This window comes from Apodemus sylvaticus, chromosome 12, assembly GCF_947179515.1.
Source record: "Apodemus sylvaticus chromosome 12, mApoSyl1.1, whole genome shotgun sequence".
NCBI classification, from domain to species: Eukaryota; Metazoa; Chordata; class Mammalia; order Rodentia; family Muridae; genus Apodemus; species Apodemus sylvaticus.
Window position 1 is genome coordinate 45825444 of NC_067483.1, and position 22423 is coordinate 45847866.

The 22423-nt window shown below is 39.6% G+C and overlaps 1 protein-coding gene across 1 annotated transcript in view; it reads right to left on the minus strand.

The window, feature by feature from the left end:
- Positions 1–22423, minus strand: part of Crb1 (crumbs cell polarity complex component 1) — a 139679-nt gene that overhangs the window by 23261 nt on the left and 93995 nt on the right. Inside the window, exons 7-11 of the mRNA XM_052199917.1 lie at positions 21710–22257; positions 19866–20031; positions 15867–16773; positions 13770–13898; positions 10386–10512 (exon numbers count right to left, since the gene is read on the minus strand). Of these exons, the coding sequence (XP_052055877.1) occupies positions 10386–10512; positions 13770–13898; positions 15867–16773; positions 19866–20031; positions 21710–22257 (1877 nt within the window). The remainder of the gene's footprint in view (positions 1–10385; positions 10513–13769; positions 13899–15866; positions 16774–19865; positions 20032–21709; positions 22258–22423) is intronic.

Genomic DNA, 22423 nt, shown 5'->3' on the forward strand with positions numbered 1-22423 from the left:
ACCCTGTCTTGTTTACAGTGTCAGGGGAATCTATACTCATCCTACTGTGCTCTGATTCCTGGGTCTCCGCTCAGAGATCACAGTTCTTTCTTGAATATGAAATTTGGAAATGAAAAGTTTGACTACCCCACAGGAATATGTTCTCTAATCGCACAAATGTGAGTAAGGTAACATTCCCCTTATATTCCATTTGTTCATTGCAAGATGAGTATAATAACCACTCTCGGGATGATGGTAAGAGGGAAAAATTTGGGGAGTTACAAATTCAATCTTTCTTAAACTGAAAAGTTTGTTGTAGGTGTATATATTGGTTATTTCAAATTTCAACAGAATCTCTCCCATTTCTACATTTTTTGCAGCATGTTTTAGTGGAAGAAAGTGGAATACTTCAAAATCTTTCCATATACAATCCCCATTTACGCCTTTCTAAATTCCAAGTTATAAAGTTTGTGGCTAACTACTCTTTCTTCTTTTATGCTTCACTTATTTAATACAAATTAATGGTAAACGAACAAGTTTATAGGAGTAATTTTCCTAGAAATCAATCTATAGGGTTGTGTGGCAAAGCCAGCCTAGTGGTTTAGGTCTGGGTCTCAGAAACTTACAGGCCAAGAGGATCACAAATTGAATGAGGATTGTAAGTTCAAGGTCTGAGCTACAGAGTAAATTAAAGGCCAATCTGAGAAACTTAGTGAGACCCTCTTTCAGAAGAAATTAAAACTTGGAAAGGATTATGGGATATATCTGAGAGATTGAGTGCTTGCTTAGCAGGTGTGGGACCTGCGATAAGTGACAGTGCCTCTTTTAAATTATAATTTGAAGGGAATGTCATTCTGGGTGTTTCTTTCTGCTCAGTTTTATGTACATAGATATGTACACCCTCCAAAATATTATATAATAGTCGAAAATCTTCATGATATAAACCTTCAGGATATTTTGACATTTTTAGACTGGCTATATTTTTGTGGACATAGATTTAATGTTGATTGGGTTTTATGCATTTTTATAGTTTATTTATTTATTTATTTATTTATTCATTCATTCATTTATTTATTTATGTTTTTTCAAGACAGGGTTTCTCAGTGTCACCCTGGCTGTCCTGGAACTCACTCTGTAGATGAGGCTGGCCTCGAACTCAGAAATCTGCCTGCCTCTGTCTCCCAAGTGCTGGCATTAAAGGCGTGTGCTGCCATGGAGCTGTGGTTATAAGCCACCAGATGTAGGTCATGGGACATGACTCTTGCCCCTGAAAGAGCAGGAACTGTTTTTAACCATGTGCCAACTCCTCAGTCTTACTACTTGATATTTTATAATTTAATCCAGGCACTCCCTCTCCTTACTTAGTTTCTTTTATATAAAAATGGGTTGGATTTGATAGTTGCTAAAATCCTTTTAAACTGTGCCACCACTGCCCGGCTTATCTTTCAAGATTAGTCCTGTATGTAGAGACAGTGCAGTGTCCTAGACTATAAGGAGAACCCCATTTTGCAACCTGCCTGTAAGAAATGATTTATTGTGTCAGCATAGGGAAGGAAATATTGAATAGTGCGTTGGGAAACCCGATATTATAAAGTGTGTGTGTGTGTGCGCGCGCGTGTGTGTGCGTGTGCATGTGCGTGTGTGTGTGTGTGTGTGTGTGTGTGCACGTGTGCATGTGCATGTGTGTGCACACATGCTTACCTATGTTGGGGTCCTGATAGAAGCCAGAAAAAACCACCTGCTGCCATGGAGCTGTGGTTATAAGCCACCAGATGTAGGTCATGGGACATGACTCTTGCCCCTGAAAGAGCAGGAACTGTTTTTAACCATGTACCAACTCCTCAGTCTTACTACTTGATATTTTATAATTTAATCCAGGCACTCCCTCTCCTTACTTAGTTTCTTTTATATAAAAATGGGTTGGATTTGATAGTTGCTAAAATCCTTTTAAACTCGTTAATACAATATTTCTCATTAATAACTCAAAATTCAGGAGAAACCAGCAGCATCCTAGCAGATATCAGAAACATATGTAGTAGACTGGGCCATATGAAATGTTCATATACCATATTTATGATGTCAATATTTTAGAGATATGTATTTCAATAATGGTTGAATGAGCATTAACTTAGTCTTCCAATAGGGACTCTCCTACAGTTTACAATGGAATATCTTCCTATCAGCATTATTTTACCTACTCATTTAAGAAAGAAAGAACATTCAAGTAAACTTTCCCAATGGCTCTATACATTCCTGGCCCCAGGCCCCTGGTCCTATTGCAGACCCTGCCTGAAAATTATTGTGGAACAGTGCAGACCTCAAGCCTTGCTCAGAAAACCTTCTCTGTGCATATGAAGCATCACAGCTCAGTCTGGCTTTCCTCTGAATAAAGGTGCCTTTGGGGGTGCTAAATGGACAAAGCCGGTGGTTTTCAATTTCAAAGAAACCAGCATAATAAATCAGTGTACCTAAAAATACATTCTAAAGCAGATTCCTCATTCTCAAACATTTCTTCACTATAACCTGATCCATTGTGTTAATGATCTGAAATTCACAGATGCATCTCTCCCAATCCTCCCTTTTCCCTGAGGGTCAGGAGATTTGGGTCAGCTATTTGGCCTGACAAGCTATACATTTCTTCAAGTTTTAGTTGAATAAAATTTTCTGTTCTCATCCAACTACACCATTTTGCTGTCATAGATAACACACAATGCACCCTTAACAGATATTTAAGATGCAAATGCATTAATTGTGCTGAATTGGTTTGTGGTTGGTGCTTATGAACCTGCCAAGTCTATGCAGCTCTCGCAGTCAGTGCACAAGTATTCTCGACAAGACCCCTGGCCTCATTACTCACTTTCTATTTGACGGTTTCTAGGGTGGGAGTTCACTTTGCTGCAAATCAGTTTGGAACACTGCTGAAGAATTCTAACATTTATTCATTTTTGTGCATGCTGACTCCACGTCTTCCTATGAATGATATCGCCATGCGTTTTTTTCTTCTGTTTAGATGTACTGCAAGCCTACTGTTTATACTTGAATGGTAACAACTAGAAGCTGAATGAGATGTTTGTGTTTCCCTCCAGCCGGTGCTTTCTGGACAAACTATTCCTTTATACTTCTGTTATTTCTAAGATTCCCTTGGCTCAGTCCTAGACATCCCTGATGCTTTCCTTTGAGCGATACCCAAAAGGAAAACCTGGACCTCAGAGGTGACCTGACAGCATAGACAGGGGGGGAATTAATATGACCTACTAAAATTTCAGTTTCCACTTAGGTGATGATAAAAATCATTTCTATTATACCAAGCTGTGGGCACTAACTATTAAGATGTGGGCAGAATGACAAAGCGCAACCCTGTAGAGCACTGTTAGAAGACGTATGCATGGGCTATAGGAGAGCTGAGCGCAGAGGGCAGAGGACACCGGTAGCTTTCATTTTGTTCAGCTTCTTTCCCGGATATAGTCATAGGTTCACTAAAACTGAAGTGATGTTGCAGCCTTAACAGCTTAGAGAATAAGATTAAAGAGGCGTATGACAGAAACTGGAAACGGAATCAGAAAATTCTGGAAAGAGGAGAGCCATGGAGATACAGTCAATTCTGGAAAAAGTTGCTTCCTCTCACATTGCCAGACAGACTATGGAAAGTGTGCATGTAATCAGACTCCAAGCTGTCCTGTTACAAGGAGAGATGAGCTGAGATTTGTACTGGACCTCAAAGACAGCACGACCCCAGTACTGGGACTTTGATTTAGCTAGCTGACTGCTTGCTAAATCAAAACATTGTTTCTGGAGGAGTATAAAAACAATTCTTAGTCTCTTACACCATGAGTTAGAACACTCAAGGTTAGAATACTCAAGATGTAACCCCAAATTACAAGGCAAAAAACAAAAACAAAAGCAAACAAACAAACCCCCCAAAACAGAACAACCATATAGCTGTGTATAGGAGGACATATAACTGAGGGAGACCAAGTTTAGTATGACTCAGGTATGAGAATCAGCCAAGCTCTGGGGCAGCTATTATAATATAAAAGTAAAGGATAAGCGAGCACAAACTGACAAAATTACTGCCCTTGTGACATTGTTAAGCCGTTAAACAAAGCTCCTTACTTCCATTATCAAAGCTTTCACATGTTCTCGCTTGTTACAGTTTCATGGCAACGTTCATTTCAGAAAAAAGCCTTTATCCACATTAAAAATCAAACTATCAAGAAAAGAAAGTAATATTACTTCTCGAGATCCATGGTTACTGTAAAGTGATAATTCTCTTATCGTCGTGGCAGATGTGTTAGATAGTCCTTGACCTACAGAAGTCTATTGCTAAGTGTTTGTGTGTGTGTGTGTGTGTGTGTGTGTGTATTTGTGTGTGTGTAGAGCATATGCTTAGATGACCACATTATGGTTACTAAAAAGAAGCTCAAAGTGAAGTGACAAAGATGTGAAGATTACAAGAATGTTTGCTGGAGGAGTTACTCCAAGTTTCAGGAAGGGTAGGAATTTGTCAGAGAAAGAGAAGGAACAAAGAGTGTAAAGAGAGAACTGATCAAACGCCAGAAAGCTGAAGACAAGGATCCCTGCCTTGCTACAACGTAGTTATGAGAAAGTGACACAGAAGTGTAGCTCAAGAGACAGCTGAGTAATAATTTATGAAGAGTTCCCACCAAAATCATTTGTGGAATCCAAATATGTGACCCTGATGCATCAAGACTATCTAAACCGAAGATATGAACTTAGTCTAGGTTAGAGTTATGGAACTCAAGTTCCCAGCAAAAGGTCCAGATTAAGACCTGTGCATGACTTACTGTGTAAGACTCACTCCGGGATAGGGGTGAAGGGAACTCCCATGAGCCGTCGTTCACCAATAATTCACAATTTCAAGCCACCAGAAGACAGATTCTGTCATGTGTAAAATTCAACAGAAACAAAAACAAGCGGACAAACACTTAAGGAGAGTATAATGTTTGAAGAGCCTATAACAGAGTAACACGCAGGTTCATAATCATTATAAAGTAAAACGAACAGTAATAATACAGTGAAAACATTAAAACATTGACAGGAGAAACAGTTGATTTGTAAGAAAGTAAAATGTATAGAAATGGCAGACATAATTAAAATATAGGAAACCACCAGTTTTTTTTTTATTTTGTTTTTAAATAAATGGATCATCAGTATACAAAGACCTTACTAATGCAGATGTGGATGCTCTCAGCCAAACATCAAACTGAGCTCAGGGACCCCAGTGGGGGAGCCGGCCAAAGGACTGGAGGAGCTGAGGGGGATTGAAACCCTATAGGAAGAACAATGTTGGCTGGCTGGACCACCCAGAGCTCCCAGGGACTAGACCACCAACAAAGGAGTGTACAGGGAGGGATCCATGGCTCCAGATACATATGTAGCAGAAGATGGCCTTGTCTGACATCAATGGGATGTGTGACCCTTCATCCTCTGGAGGTTTGATGCCCCAGTGTAGGGGGATGCTGGAACAGGGAGGCAGGAAAGGGTGGGCTGGTGGGGGTGCATCCTCATAGAGGCAAAGAGGAGAGGGGAGAGGGCGGATGCGAAGGTTGTGAAGGGGTAACAGGGAAAGGGGGTATCATCTGAGATGTAAATGAATGGGATGATCAATAAAAAAGTATTTAAAAAAAGAAAAAGAAAAATATGCAGATTGTAGCTCAGTGCTAGTGACCAATGGGGGCCTGGCAGATTAACTCTTGAGTTACACCCAGTGCTCTACCCCTTGCATGCATTCTTTGGTCTATTCCCTCTGTGTGGAGATGATAGCTCTCAGGCTTCTAATCCATTGAATATAGCGAAGGTCAGAGAATGAGACCCAGAACATAGCATCTGGGTGACAAGTATGTACTGCTTTTACTTTAAGGTAGTACTATTGTAGAGCAACAGACAAATGCTACACGTGGCTTGTACACGGGCATCCACAAAACCATAAAATTCAATATATCTATATATGATTCATATATGATATATATTAATCCTTTATTAATTAAATCTTATTTCTGATATCAAGTCTAAAACAGTGACACATATAAATCATTGTACACGTGGCTTGTACACGGGCATCCACAAAACCATAAAATTCAATATATCTATATATGATCTATATATGATATATATTAATCCTTTATTAATTAAATCTTATTTCTGATATCAAGTCTAAAACAGTGACACATATAAATCATTCTACAGTTGTCTACCACATCTTTATACTCATTCATTTATTCAGTGGATCAATCTTTCTTTTTCAGGGTTTTTTTTTTTTTTTTTTTTTTTTTTTTTTGGTTTTTTTTGGATTTGGTTTTTTCGAGACAGGGTTTCTCTGTATAGCCATGGCTGTTCTGGAACTCACTCTGTAGATCAGGCTGGCCTCGAACTCAGAAATCCGCCTGCCTCTGCCTCCCAGAGTGCTGGGATTACAGGCGTGTGCTACCACCACCCGGCTTGGATCAATCTTTCAAATAGCTTTCACCATATTGAACTAACCGTCACTTTAGAACGATGCTATGCTGCAGTCATTAGGTCAGACAACGTCAGACTTTGCTCATGGACACCCTTCTTTGAATTTGTACTACACTTGGTGATCCAAATATCTCCTTTCTTTTGTCTGTGTTACTGTAGTAGCCTCTTGGTTACATATTCATTAGTGCAGTCTTGTCTGTCCTTAATCTACTTCTATATAAAAGTTCAAGTCATCTTTGAGAGTATAACTGTAACTGTTACTTTTATGTCGAAGCATTTAAAGGCTCTCAGTATCCTTAGGATGGAAATCCATAGTCTCTTTATGACTTCCACACATTCTCCTGCTTACTTCTACAGCATAGGCACACCATGCTGCTCCTCTGTTTTCCAGCCATACCAGGCAAACTTCACAGCTCTTCCTGCCTGGAATACTGTACCTTCCCCATCTCTCCTTTCCAACCAGGTTTCCACTTACCTTCAGATCTCAGCAGAGTCTTAGTAAAGCTTGCATTCTTGACCCTCTAGATCCAGTTTTAATTTTGGAGGCAAAGAAAATCCCTTGTTTCCCAGGCTGCACAGTGGACACCTACTTCTATCACAACACTGACTGAAGAATTGCCCATCTTGATTTGTCTTCCTTCTTTCCCTACTGTTCCACTTGGCTTTATGTGGGTAAGCATCATGTTTAGTTCATGGCTGTTGGCCCAAGAATTACCAAGGAGTGGACTATCATAAGTCCTCTTTACATCATTTGCTGAGTAAGTCCTAAAGGTCATGCTGAGCAGTAAGCTATACGTATTGGAAAGGACATTAGTAGTTAAAACAGAATTCTTCTCTGAATCACTAAACTCAAATAGTATATAACCCTACTTTCAGAAAGAGCTTTAATTTGGAAGTATTGAACTAAATAACTTCTACTTCTAGAAAGACTTAGTTAAAAAAAAGTTGGGATGGGAAGAACTTTTATTGATGTAGTATTGAAAAAATTGAAGTTGGAAAAAAAAATGATGTTCTTAAAATGGCTCCTCACAATCCTGACCCAGATATTTGAACCAGCATTAACTGAATTTACTTTTTTCTTCACAATCAAAACATGGCATTTCTCCAAGTTTCTCTGTTTTCTCTACCTCTTTTTTTTCTTCAGCAGAGAGAGGATGCTTAAATCCACTCTTGTGTATATACTCACAAAGGAAGAAGATGGTCAACCCTGATCACAATCCTGTGTGATACAGATGTTAAAGATGAAACATCAGCAAAGGGAAGAGTTTTTATTCATGTAAATGTAGCCTATTACAGAGGTTTGATAAATAAGAATGTGTGTGAATTATGAAAAACTGACTGTGTGAATTTCTATCCCTTAGGTGTGATGGTCTTTCCTCATGACTAGGTCAAACTAAGACCAGCTTTTTCAGAGATGATGTAAGTCAACAGTAAAAAAAAAAAAAAAAAAGTGGGGTTGTTGGAGTCTGTTCTCAAAGGTCAAAGGTCAGCTACAGAATCACCTGTCTAAGAAGGAAAGTCCATGGAACCTGGCCCTTGCTGTCATGGTGCTTACATGCAATAATATGTATGGGGAAGGAGTAACCAAGAGATGAGTACTCATACTTGTTTCTGGTGGTGGTGGTGGTGATGGTGGTGGTGGAGCTGCTGCTGCTGTGTCTGTGCCTGTGCCTGTGTTTGTGTCTGTGCCTGTGCCTGTGTCTGTGTCTGTGTGAATGAGCCTGCTTGAGTATCACTTACCGTATAACCCTCAGTCCAGGTAAGCAAAGACAAAGGTCACCAGAGAATGACAAACAGAACATAAAGAAGAAACGATTTTATTTTTCTGTGAAAATGAGGAGAATCCTTAGTCACACAGAAACACTTGAACTATGGACAAATAAGGAGAATGGAAAGAGGACATTTAGCAAGATGCTGTTAAATGATAAGACAGTTGGAAAACAGAATGATTGACAATGTAAAAAACAATTACAGTGGCAATAGAAGCATTCGAACTGTACAGAGAACCATACTGTGGATTAATACTCCCTAAATATATTCTGTATGGAGTATGTCACATTTAGAATGGTCAGTAAGTACACAGTTGAAGATATGTGTAGAAGGGAGTGAACCTTAAACCCTATATATTGTCTCTGACTATAATCTACTTACTGCAGATACTTAGGAATCCGAATATTTTGGGAACGTTTTCCCTACCTTTCTGACTACAGCAATCTCACTTTAGAAGGGATCTGAAACAGTGGTGTGGACACAATACTTTGGATGCAAGGAAGATGATAAGAAGGAAGGCTAGAGCTCCCCAGTGCTACTTGTGTGGGAAGGGTTGTCACGGGCTGGAGCCTGCTATGTAAAATCTGTAAGGACTGTGGAGTAAATCAGTGCGGGACTTTACTTTGAAAGTACATCATCTTGTCCTTTGTCTGACTGGCATATCTGGATTCACCTTGGTCATTGCCACAGCCAAAGCTCTTTTTTAAAACAGTCATGACTCAGTGAGCATTGATAACCCACAAATGGAAAGTTACCCACATGCTTTCAAACCAGGGTGGCACCTGGAGACACAGACATTCACAGAAGGGCATCTTTCAGGCCACTGCTATTTGAGCGGTGTCGTGAATTCAGGCAAAGTATTTCCTCCTCAGTGAACACTAATGACACCTCTGTTGGATTGATATACCCCCTCCCCCCCGCTGATGCTTAGCATAAATAGTGAACCAGAGAAAACTTGATGGAAAAGTCAAACCCCCTACAAATGAATAACTAACGGAAAGTGTTCACTTATAATAGAAAAGGGGGGGGGGAAATGTAAGAGAAACAAACAGGAAAAGGACTCTCTGCTATTTGCCAGTGGAAAGAAGGGCCCATGGAATCAGAAATGATGCTGGTGAAGGGCACTGTGAGCTCTGGCCCCAACTCATCTTTTTCTCATGTTCCTGGGGAGAAGCTCATCTCCTTTTCATGTAGAAAAGAACTGTCCATGGTTCATTTGTATAGCTTTGCAGAAAGACACACATGACTATAAAAATGTTCATAGATATTTTTAAATGTTCATGTTACATATAACTGATGAGAAGGAGGACCACACACCAAACTAGAGTCATGGTAAAAGGAGCAAACTATCAACAGGAAAATAGGAACATGCAGAGGTAGAGTAGAGGGAAAAGGTTTTCTAAATGTAATCACAATCATTCGGCATGTGTTCAGGATAACAGTGCCCCAGGGCTCTCAGTACACTGGGTAATGAGATCTTTCTGGATGTATTAAGAATATTCTTAGGGGCTGGAAAGAGCACTGACTGCTCTTCCAAAAGTCCTGAGTTCAATTCTCAGGAAACACATGGTGACTCACAACCATCTGTAATGGGATCTGATGCCCTCTTCTGGTGTGTCTAACGAAGTAGAATAGGAAAATATCTTCTATAGACCCAAACTACTTGTGGTATGCTTAAATGCATTTTCAGCCTCTAGATCGGCATTTCTCAACCTGTGGGTTTCCACCCCTTTGGGGGTCAATGATCTTTTTATACATGTTGCTTAAGACCATAAGAAAACACAAATATTTGCATTATGATTCATAGCAGTAGAAGGATTACAGTTATGAAGTAGCAATAAAAATAATATTAGGATTGGGGTCACTACAACAGGAAGAACTGTGCTAAAGGGTCGTGGCATTAGGAAAGTTGAGAGTCACTGCTATAGATGGATTCTATTCCTTAATTTTCCCTTTGTCTTTCCCAGAGACTTACACTGAGACAGATGTTTCTTGCAAGTCAATGTTTTACACTTGGGAATGCTTCGTGCACATTAATAATTTTCCTCTGCACCCCACTCTACAACTGGCTCATTGTTCATACGCAGAACGAGATAGGAGAGGAGCTGAAAGAGGTTTTGCCACAGTAAGAGGGACACATAGAAGGAAAGACCGCTTACATCCAGCTCACAGCGCTCGCCAGCGAAAGCCACATCACAGATGCACAGGAATCTGTTGACCAAGTCCCTGCACAGGCCTCCGTTGATGCAGGGATCAGAGGCACACTCATTGATGTCCTCTTCACACCTTGAAAATGAATGGAAAAGAAGATACCCCGGGGTGGGTAAATGCTCTATTAGCTGGAGTGATGACTTGTCTTTCTTTCTAACATGGCACAGAGTTATCACCAAGTCTACCCAACTAAATGCACTGGATAATTTCAGAGATTCCCTAAGAGCCCTTTAATACATTTTGAGTTTTGTGTAAATTTGTGCACAAATGCATACACATGGGTTTATACACTGAATTAATTTGAATAAGGAAATGAGTGCAAATATTTAGAAGTCCTGATCATCCCTTAGGAGCAAGGGTATGTTTGCCATCTTATAAACACCAGCTTTCTTGGCTAGACACTGGTGGTATGACTTTGCCAGCCTGGAATCTACAAGGCAGAAAAAGCAGAGGCTGTGAAGGTTCTAGAGTCTCTCTGCCTCAGGTTAGACTTAGTTAATTCTAGGAGATGTTGAATTATTTTTCCTTGAAATTCAATATTTTTTTGGGGGGGGGTTCTTCTTTGTTTCTTTGTTTCTTTCTCTCTTTCTTTCTTTCTTGCTTGCTTGTTTTGTTTCTAGACAGGGTTTCTCTGTGTAGCCCTGGCTGTCCTGGAACTTACTCCGTAGACCAGGCTGACCTCGAACTCAGAAATATGCCTGCCTCTGCCTCCCAAGTGCTGGGATTAAACATGTGCACCACCACTGCCCGACTCAAATTTTTTCAACACTAACAAGAGTAAATAAGAAACAAGTTTAATAAATCTGTGATTTAGTAGTGACAAGGAACTCTAAACATACTAGTAAGTGTTTTCCTAAATGACTTTTTTGAAAAAAGCAACATCCACTCTTGATGGTACTTGAGTAGTGCCCACCTCCTTTTCTACCAGTTTTTTCCTTTCGATTTTTTAAAAACTGATATAAACACACACACACACACACACACACACACACATACACACAAATGACAGACTGGTGTGGAGAGAGAGTGTGTGAGTGCATGTGTACTGTGTGATGTTGATACTTTGTATGCAATGGTGTAATGTGCAAATGAGGTTGAATTAATCAAAAGGCAGATCCTTCTATCAATGCTCTCAAATCAGTTCTAGGTTTCTGGAATATTATTACGTATCATCTCAACTCCTTGTTCAGGCCCTCCACGGATTAGTTCAGTCATTTTATCTACCTTGTGTACTGTGTAGTCATTTTATCTATTTATCTTAGATACTCTGCTAAGGCCTTGGGGGCAGAGCAGTAGTTAAGGCATTTGTACTACTTTAGGAAACTCTACAGAACCATTTGTGATATAAACTGTTTTAAATATCCACTTGCCCCAAAGTAGAACTTCTCTGTGTGTAGAGATTTCTCTCCAGGCTCTGGTGCAAGGGCTTTGGTGGAGGAGCTGTGAGATCCCCGGTGTGGTGGGAAATGGAGATTCATTCCAAGGGAAACAGCTCTTTATCCATGGGATGCCAAGCATAGCTGAGGCTCTGTTTTCCTTTTATGGCCCTGGCTTCTGGGCTGCAAAGGAGGCTTCTCTGATTAGATCCCAGCCAAACTTGACAGCTCTCAGGAGCTTGCCAGGCATCCAGTGTCCTGGGTGGCTGGCGTTCACGCCAGCCATCCATCACCTGAACTCTTGGACTGACAGCATGAAGCTGGAAGCTTAAGCAGGCGCAATAGCTTCTCGGTATTTTCCACTGTGTGGAAATCTCGCTGCTCTAGGCCTTGGGAGAGGCCTAAACATTTCCAGCCTTTTCCTCCTGCCTTTTTTCATTTCCTTACCAATCTCTATTTTGAGCAAAACAGTGGATACTCTATGTGCATAGCAAACAACACAGGAGCTCTTATTAGAAAATAATAGGACTGAATGTAGTGCCTCATTCCCCAGATCCCAGCCGTGAGACACATCAGACGGAAGAAGGACAGCACGTTCGAGGCCAGCCTGCTCTACACAGAAAGTTCTAGCCAGGCCAGGGCTACAATTTTCTTTGTCCCTAAAGAAAAACAAGGTAAAAACAAATGAAAAAGATGATAATTAATATACAGATAGTCAAAGTAAAGCCACTAGGCTCTCCTGAATTAATGATGCTTAATCTGTTCTCAAAACCAGAATATTTTTAAACACACATTCACTGTCTGAAATACTGAAGTCTATTTGGAGAAAAATTTCCCTGGGAAGAAAAGAAAATTAGTAACCCCACCTCCATCTTAATCAATAATTTAAATGGCAAGTATGACTTTCAAAACTGATACATATCAGAGGAAGTGGAAATGTTTGCTGCAAAGAAAAATAATTGAAGGTAATGGATGAATACTATTATTTGTGCTAGTAATGGGAGATGATATTAAGTTAAGGAGGCAAGGAGCATTTAAAGATAGTAAAGAGTTATCTAGATTTAGGCCAAAGGTCTATTTATAGCATTTATTTTGAAGATAAGGAATCAGAGGCATGTCATAGTGTGATAAACTGGAACAAGGACGTGACTCTTCTAATTCCTTTTGCACACATATGTATCTCAACTGCCTGCACCTTATTCTAGGAGGTGGAGAAACACATTTCCTGTTTTGTTTTAATTGTGCTGAGCAAACACTTACTCACGAATTCATGGCAGCTTTCCCAGTAGAGCAACACCAGCTCTGATGGCAGCCCAACCTTCATGGTTGCATACATCTAACTCAGCATCCATCTGTTGCTTAACCTTCATTCACACACACACACACACACACACACACACACACACACACACACACATACTCACATATACAAAACAACAAAATCTTGCTTACTGAGCTCTGAGATGTAGGTATGTGGGTAGATGAGTACTAAACAAATGATTACATTTTATCTGTGTACATAATGCCCGTGTTAAAGAAATTCTCTGTGAAAGAAACAGTTCCTTTGGGCTGAAGTTAATGATAGAAGGTAACTTTTAGGTGTGTTTCATTTTACTTCAAAAGCAACCATATTGAAATCATATATTCGAGTTAGTGTGGGGGGAGGGAAAGCCTCCGTGAATCCAGGAGTACTTATAGGAGAGAATAAATACGACATTATGTATTTTAAAAATCATATTTCCTTATATGAAGTCTTGGCTGGTAAAATATTCTATACTTTGACCTACAGTGTAATTTTTCTTCTTTTTTATTGCTTGATTCTGTCTGGACCTATATTTCAACATAGATTTTTCCTGTGGGAACTGAGATGAAAAATTGGAGGAGAAAATGAACTCTGGGCAATCCCTCTGTTCTTTAGCTCAGAACTTTTATCCATAAAGTTCCAGTGTAACTCACCACTCTCCAGTGAAACCTGGCCGGCACATACATTTCCAGGCCTCCTGGAACACAGAGCAGCTGCCTCCATTGTAGCAAGTGAAGTTTGTCTTCTCGTTCCCACAGACTGTTGAGGGTAATCTGCTGTGTCTAGAGAGATAAAAGTAATGGCCACAGCTGTTTATCTTGTTCATTCCGTTCAAGAAAAAAGAATTCTTTTTGAAAAGTTCATGTATGTAGTCAATGTTAGGCTAATTAAGCTCTGAGGCTGAGGAACAATTAATGCTGAATTTTTCTGCATTGTACAAACACCATGTTCTTCAGCAAAAAGCCCCTGCTGGAGCCACCACAACCAACATAGTCATCCATCTTCTGTTCTCCACAGCTTTTGTGCATGAGATAAGATCTATGCCATAGGGTGGCAGTAAATTTAAGGCTGGGAAGGAGCTCGCTATAGCGAGGACGGCAGCTGCTTTTCTAATAAATCAACAGAGGCCATAGGAAAATTGCATCTCTATAAAGGGCAGGAAAACAAGGAGTCCACTCTGGTACTCAGGCCTGCGTGTGATTTCTCGGTTGGCTTTCAGAGCTGAACTACAGTTGCCCTGCCAAGACTTGCCTGCTCCCTCTGTCATAATTCATAGCTTTTCACAGTGTAAGCCAAGTACTGCCCAGGCAGTTTGTGTATAATGCTCAATGTGACTACATGTTGAGTTCAGCATGGGGCTCTTTGTACAGCGGCAAAGCTGGACACACTGCAGAATCCTTATAAAAGGCGGAACAGATTGTCAAAAGCTAAGAAAACATGGCTACACAAAAATTCCTAGACTTGAAAAGGCTGATCTCAAAGCAGATTTTAAAATTGATGCTCGGGACCTCCGGTCGTGTGTGTGTGTGTGTGTGTGTGTGTGTGTGTGTGTAATCAGATACAGAATGAGTATTCTGGATGTGGAGAGCAAATTCACACTTGGCCTGCCATGCCCTGAAGCCAACACAGCGAAGCCCACCTGAATGATGGTATACAGGTGTGTCTTTTCAAAAGAGCCGAATGACTCCTTCAAGAAGAATACGTTATCAAAACAAACAAACAAACAAACAAAACAAAAGCATTAAGAATGTCAACTGAAAAGAGTCATTCTCTAAAAAGAGTCATTCGCAAGGCAAATCTCCAGCTTTATACACACCTTGGCTTAATAAATAGCATCTGAAAAGTTCATTAGAAGGGATTTCTGAAAACTATTCTTTAAAACTTGACCTCGATGAATCAGACAGAAAAAGGTTTCAGAGAATTCATTACTAGGGCATATGTATTTTCTTATCTATGGTCATGGTATAAAACTCCTAATTTGTACCCCAAATTTTGGTTTTAACCAGTTGGGCTACTCATTGACAAAGGATTCTGTTATCTTGCAAGAAATGACATCTATTAAATAACCTGATCACTTAGCACTTCTCACTGTGCCCTGTCAGTGGAGCTCTCAACAATATTAGATGCTGCGGAAGGTGAGCACAACTCCTTACAGGCAGGGCTGCACATGTCTGCGAAAACACTCTACCTCTGAATTAAAGTGATTTTTACAGGTGGCCAATTTACTTCACTCTAGGTATTCTTACCCACGTCCTGGACTATAGTATTCATTAATAATAACATCTCACCTCCCTATAATGATTCAATTACTTAATAAGTGGAGGGAAAACCAATGCCAGTAACATTAAAAGATTCTTTTTTTAAATCTCTGTTTTCATAACATAAAAGTGAGGTAGTCACAAGAGCATTTTTAGAAAAAAAATGTGAAATTCTTTAAAATGGGTAAGTTGAACAGATACTCTTTTAGTGGCATGCTAAGTATTATATAAAGACCACTTGGAATTGGTATATGCCCAAAATGTTCTTTATTATGCTGTGTTATAACTCTGTAAGCTATACAAAAACACACATTGTAGGATATTCCGCAATATCGTTGCATCTTTCCATGATCAAATCGTGATGGGAGTATTCAAAACCAGCCTTGTTTAGCACATTTGGATGGACTTTTAAGGGGAAAAGCTTCCCAGTCTGACAATGAAAATTCAGAGCATAGCCCCACAGACTGAGCTCCAAATGGACGTTGTGCTCACCTGCAAAATCTCCCGGTAAAATTTCCAAAGCAGAGGCAAGAGTAGCCATGAGCCCCAGGGACACAGGTGGCCCCATTTGCACACTGATGACTCTTGCAAATGTCTACATCCGCCTCACAGTTCAAACCGGTATATCCAGGCTCACACCTGCAGTGGTAAGCTGCAACTCCATCAGAGCAGTTGCCATGGATACAGGGGCTAGAAAAGCACTCATCAATGTTGATTTCACAGTGTGTCCCTGACCATCCCGGGAGACAGGCACACTGATAAGAACTGTAGCTGTCTTCACAGTTTCCTCCATGCAAACAGGGGCTGGAGTGGCAGGCATTTGATGGCAAACAGCCAGTAAGTACCACATTTGTAGAAACTTTGAGAAACTGCTCTTCTTGGGGCTTCCTAGTGAAACCATGAAGATTTTCAAAGTAAGAGAGATATACGCCTCCAATCTCTATTGTGCTCAGACAGCCCTGCAGGCCTTTCAGATTGTCAACAGCTTGGTCACCCACATAGATGTCTGTATTGTCTTTCAAAAAGTTCAGATTTCCAGTAGCAACCGCACTTATCACAAAGGGTGTCTGGTCATCCACCTCCATTTGCCACCGGGAGGTCTGGGCCACTGGGTCTATCATGGAAAAAGTCACTTGGTGCCAAGTGTCGTCATTCACCGATTGCGAGCCCGTCAGATGCAGTGTATAAAAGCTGTTGCCACTTCGCAATTGAAAGAGTAACCTGGAGTCTTGAATGCTAATATTAAGAAACTCTGGTTCTTTTTCTGCATGCAATATCATCACATTTGTATCACGTGTTCTGAAACCAAATGTGAGATTGGTGAGATCTCTGGTAATATTCCCATTGCTTCTGAACAGTATCTCTCTGTTTAATCCACTGAAGACAGCATTTGCGATACCTAAAGTGGGAAAGTGAAGCTGATGGTGAACTTCATTCACTGCCTCTTGGCTCTCCCTGAAGTTTGCATAGGTTGTTTGACATGTCACATACTGTGCTGCTTGCCATCTGGCTGTGTATTGTACAGATCCTATTACTGTCCTTGTTTTATAAGAGAATAACTCAAGATTTGCAGAAGCTGAACAGCTTGGTAATTAAAAAAAATCACCAAACTAGAAGGTCAAAGCTGCCTATTGTGATACCAGAACTCAACTCACACTTTTCTTTTCATTTCAAATCTCCAGGAATGCCAATTATCGATTTCCATTGGTTTGAACCAGGGAAGCCTTGATTATCCATTTTTTTAATGTTGTTAAACATAAACTAAACACATAGAAATCACAAACTTAGTTTTGGTAACATGCCAATTAGTTAACAGTGGTCCCTGGCTTCTGATTGAGCTCCCCACCATGCAGTTAACAGAAACATTCACAAATGATGGGTTGACTTATGCCGTAAAACACTCCAATTATGTGCCAAGGTATCAACTAGCCATCTATAACCACATAACTTCATGTGGTCAGAAAAATAGAAAATAATAGCATTTTAGGTTCACCTGTTGCAATAAATATAGAACTTTTGATAATCTTACTGCATTTCTTTATTAAAATTCCTATAATTTTATAACACCTATCTTCTAACATATCTAACTCCATTATCTGCATATATATATGCAACCTTGAGAAAAGAGAAGAGATAGAACCCCTCACCCTCTAAGTTCTACCAGACCTGTCAACCTAATTAATACTGTCTGTGTTGGCCCTCTTTGCAACATTACAACGTACACACTGTCCTTATTCCTTTCAGAGGTCAGGCTGTCAAGTCTCATGTTAGGTTCCATTCATTTGAATTATTTTTGGATAGTTTCTTACATGCACCCTTCTCTTTTTTTGCCTTGTACCAACATTTCCCTTCCATTTTTGTTTTTTTCTTCACTGCTGTACAAATATGCTATAAAATGCTAAAAATAAAAAAAAAAAGAGCTCACAAGACCCCATAGTATTACCCTGCCTGCTGTTCTGCTGTCTTATTTCTCTGTTCCTATTACCACAAGATCTTAATACTTTGTAAACTCACTTTAATTTTCTCCTGTCTCATTTTCTCTGATTTGGTCCCTATCACTTCTCTGAAACTGCTCCTGTCGAGGTCACAATGACCTCAATCCAGTGGTCAATTTTCTGTCCGTATTTTTTCTTACCTTTCAGCAGCAATTGACCTGAAAACATGGTTGGGAACCTTCATAGCCAGGCTCTGTTCCAGCCACCATAGTTGGTTAGACAGAAGATTACTTCCTAGTCTCCCTACTTCTATGGTTTCTGAAGATAGCCCTGATAACCACTTCTTAGTTTAAGGCATAAATTTTAAGCGCCTCCTTTCAAGTCTATGAGATCTAACCCTGTTTAGTTGCTTACTTCCAATACACAACAATCTCTCCCTCATTCACATGCCACAGTCATAAAAAGAAGGAGCTTGCCCCAAACAGGCTTTTAGTATGCTCCAACCTGGAATATTCTTTCTCCAGAGTTCCCCATGCTCAGCACCAGGTCAGTGTTGCTCTCTGATGAAATGTCACCTTTGCCTGACTTTCCAAGTTAAAATAGTCTTTACTTGTATCTTCCTATTACTGATTTATTTCATACCTTCTGGTGCCATTTGAACCTGGGCTTGCCCTTGTTTCTTAACTCTTTCTGTTTGAGTGCATGAGCTAGATGGAACCAGACGTCCATTGTGTAGACGTGTTTGTTTACTGAGTCTCTTTGCTGAGAATATTGCCTGGTCTGTAGTAAGAGTTCATTGAACATTACTAAGTGGGTAGTCTAAGAAATAACTTTACCTTTTGCTTTGGAAAGTGAAATAATATTTAAAAAATCAGGAGAAATAAGTGAATAATGCAGGTGTTATAATTTAAATATAGTTTTGACTAGATTTAAAGATCTCATTCGATTTTGCTGCTATTTGACTGTTTTTCTTATTGTTTGGGGAAGGAAATCTTGAGGGAAGAGACATAAGCAAACATCTTATTATGTATTCTTAAACGCTAAAATGACCAACTTCATTCGCTCTTTATTGTCTATCATGCTATGCATATTTATTTAGCAAGATTGTGAAACCATGTGCTGTGATCTGGGTAAAGTACTCAAGACACTTCTATGTATTGCCTTTCCTTTGGGAGCTATGCTTCAATAAATACGCTTACACCTAGAAAGAGTTGTAAAATTTTAAGTCTTGTTTTAAATCTTGCTATGACAAGGAGATCAAGTTAAAGTAAGGTAAACTATGAGCTGTATCCTCAAGACGATGTTGCTTTACTAGACTCATCTTCCCAGAACACTTTCCTGTTGACATTGGAGGGTAGAGGACTTCAGAGCACATCTTTAGATGCATTCTTTATTGAATAATGAGAAGAGATTCTAATTTAATTCAGACATGGAGCATTGGCTGCTTTGGAGTGCATTATGTGATCTAAGGGAGAAGACAACACATAAATCCTAATGCTTAGTTCAAAATCGACTGTAATTTTGAAACTGGAAAATAGTTCATAAGGAGGGGAAGAATTACACACACACACACACACACACACCCATACCCCCCCCACACACACAGTAAGCTTGTACCTATTACACATTGTGATACACATAAAATCATACACAAAGAAACATGCAAAGTGTCTGCTGTTCTCTCTGTTTGAGATGTGAGGAAGCCTTATATGGTGGCCATGAACACAATCAATAAATCAAGGATCAATGGCAGGGAGCCAGGTGTGTGCACATTTACAGCATATTCTCAGTACTGAGAAAGCAAAGGCAAGTATCATTTGTCTTGTCCTTCATAAATTAGCTTGAAATAAAGAGCTGGGTTTATTGTTGCAATGTCCCATTTTCTCACTCAGAAACTCAGGCTAATATGCATCCCAGAGGTCATTCTGGTCATGATCTTGTTCAGTTTTCTCTAAGTTGGCTATGCCTGAATTCTTTGTTCACTGTTTCTTATTGGGACAATTGAACTGTACCAACGAACCTGGACAAACAAACGGCAGCTCTGAATGCTACCTACATTCAAACCCTTGAGGGAGCAGCTGGCACTCTGCAATGGGAGGACATGGGCTGAGCTGACACCACTGAACTTGCTCGCAGGCTCTCCCCGCCGCGTGTGTAGGGCAGGAGCAGGAGAAGTCATCCCACAGGGAGTGGCAGACACCTCCATTATGACAGGGGTTGGACTGAGAAAGAAAGAAAATCAAAGGGATTAAAAAGCAAGGACAATGAAACATGGCAATGGTAAAGGTGAGATCATCTGTCACCTTAAAATGCCAATTATTCTACATCTTTGCATTTTAGACATTTTTGTACATTGTTAATAATATAGAATCAAGCTGACTGCTACCATTTCCAATTGCTTACTAAAAGAGCAGAGGAATGAGCAATGGACAGAGGCATGGGGGAGATAAAAGGAAAGAAGAATAGAATAAAAGAAGAAAAGATAAAACTGATTTATGACCCAAGAGGGATTATTGAAATAGAATGATATTCTCCATAATTTACAAGTTACCAGGCACTTTGCACACATCTATTGTCATTGGTTGTGACAATTGTTACTTCTGGGTACTTCTAGTTGCCTAAGGTCCACAACTGGGTGAAGTAGGGCAGATGTGTCCTCCACACTCTAAGCCCCAGTTCTCTTTGCCACCCGATTATCAGGGGCACAGTACTATTAGAGTTTTCAAGGTCACTCAGAGAGTAGTCAAAACACGTTTTTAAAGTATTTTTCCAGATCCTGCACTGCATGTATCCAAGGTCTATTATTAACACAGTTTTTCCTATTTATGTACCCCTTTCCTTCTTTAGAGAGGGAGAATGTAGGCTCTGAGCTTGCCAATCCTATACTCTTTCACTTAGCTTCACCCTAGCACATTACATAATTTTATAAACTTTAATTTTTCATCTATAAATATATAAATGAGCTATTCTCCTTTTATATAGTAGTCTTTCAATATAACTAAATGGATTAAACATGTAACATCATTTTAATTACAGTGAAAGTATTACTACAAGAATATTATAGTGTTTATTCATATATATTTAGAACTGAGTCTTATATACAATCATTGGAGCTCACAGATGTTCAAGTCATGCCAATGATGTTCCTCCTCTTTCTTCAAGAGCTCATAAACAGATAATCACCTCACATGTTTAAAGCTATTTAGAAGACATAAAGTGTTTGAAGCAAAGCATTGGGTTTGAGAAATCATATGTCAAAGGATTTCAAATCCAACTACTCAAAGGAAACTGAGATTTTGTTGTTGACTTAACAGAAGTAGCTGGGCATTGACATTAAATTTAATGGGGTCTTCTAAAAGAAATTAGCTGATCTAAATATATAGAACACCATTAAGAACTTGTGGATTAAAATCCTATTATTCTTAGGGAAGTAGATTGTTTTGGGAGCAAGAGAATCATGTGACTGGAGTTATGTCAGCTGTTACATATTTATAATGTGAATAAAAACTAACGTCACTTTTTCACGGTTCTATGAGAATCCACCAGGCTTTCTTAAGATACATAGGTGAAAAATATGCCATGACTTGTAAGGCATCAGCATTTTGTTCACATATAAAATATTTCAGTCAGGTGTGGTAGCATATACCTATAATCCTTGACCACACTTGAGAAGGTCAGGAAGGAAGACAGAGGATTCAAATCCACTCTGGGCTATATAGTTAGTCTACTATCTCAAAAGCAAACAAAGAAAAACAAAAAAGCAAAAAATAAAAAACAAAAACAAAAAAACTACCACCACCACCACCACCCTCAAGAAAAAAGAAGAGTGATTATAATAAATCATTTAATAAATACAACCTCAGTTTTCACAATGTGTGTAGTTGACATGAGTGACCCTACCTTACATATGTTGTCTCCAGGACAGCCTTGAGTCACATTGACAAGAACTGCATCATGGTATGCGTTGTTTGTTGAATTGGGAAAGAATTCCAGATTCTGGTTATTTAATCTTACATCTTGAATACAGCCTTTGAAGAAGCCACCATAAACTTCAGCCTTCTCTCTATCAGGTAGGCCACCAATGAAGATGACATCTCCTCTTTGAATTGTCCATGCAGGAACAGAAACGAATCCTAGGTTTTGTGAAGACTGATACAGTTCAATTTCATTTGGCTTTATTCTCAAAGATATTAAGTGAGCATTTCCATCACTAAGAAAAAATTTTACTACTAACTTGGGAGAGCCTGGAGTCTTCAGTGCTAGGCTGCCGTGCTCAAGCCAGACACAGACATACTGGTAAGTACTGTTTTCTAAAGTCAGAAGTAAGCCCATGGGTTGACGTGTTCGGACAAACATGGAGAGACTGAAGTTCTGTCCATAATTATCATTAATACTAAAGATAGCATATCCGGTGGAGTCATCCTGGCCAAATCTTCCCGCTACATACTCTGCAGTGTCCAAAGAGGGAAGGAGAAAGAAAAAAAATGTCTTTACATTCAAATGTAAGAACAAATGGGAGATGGAACTTTCATGGGCATATACACAATCAGACATGTTCTCAAGTCCCAGACAGTCTTAATCAACAGTGGAGTAAAGTTTCCTCATTTTTCTGAG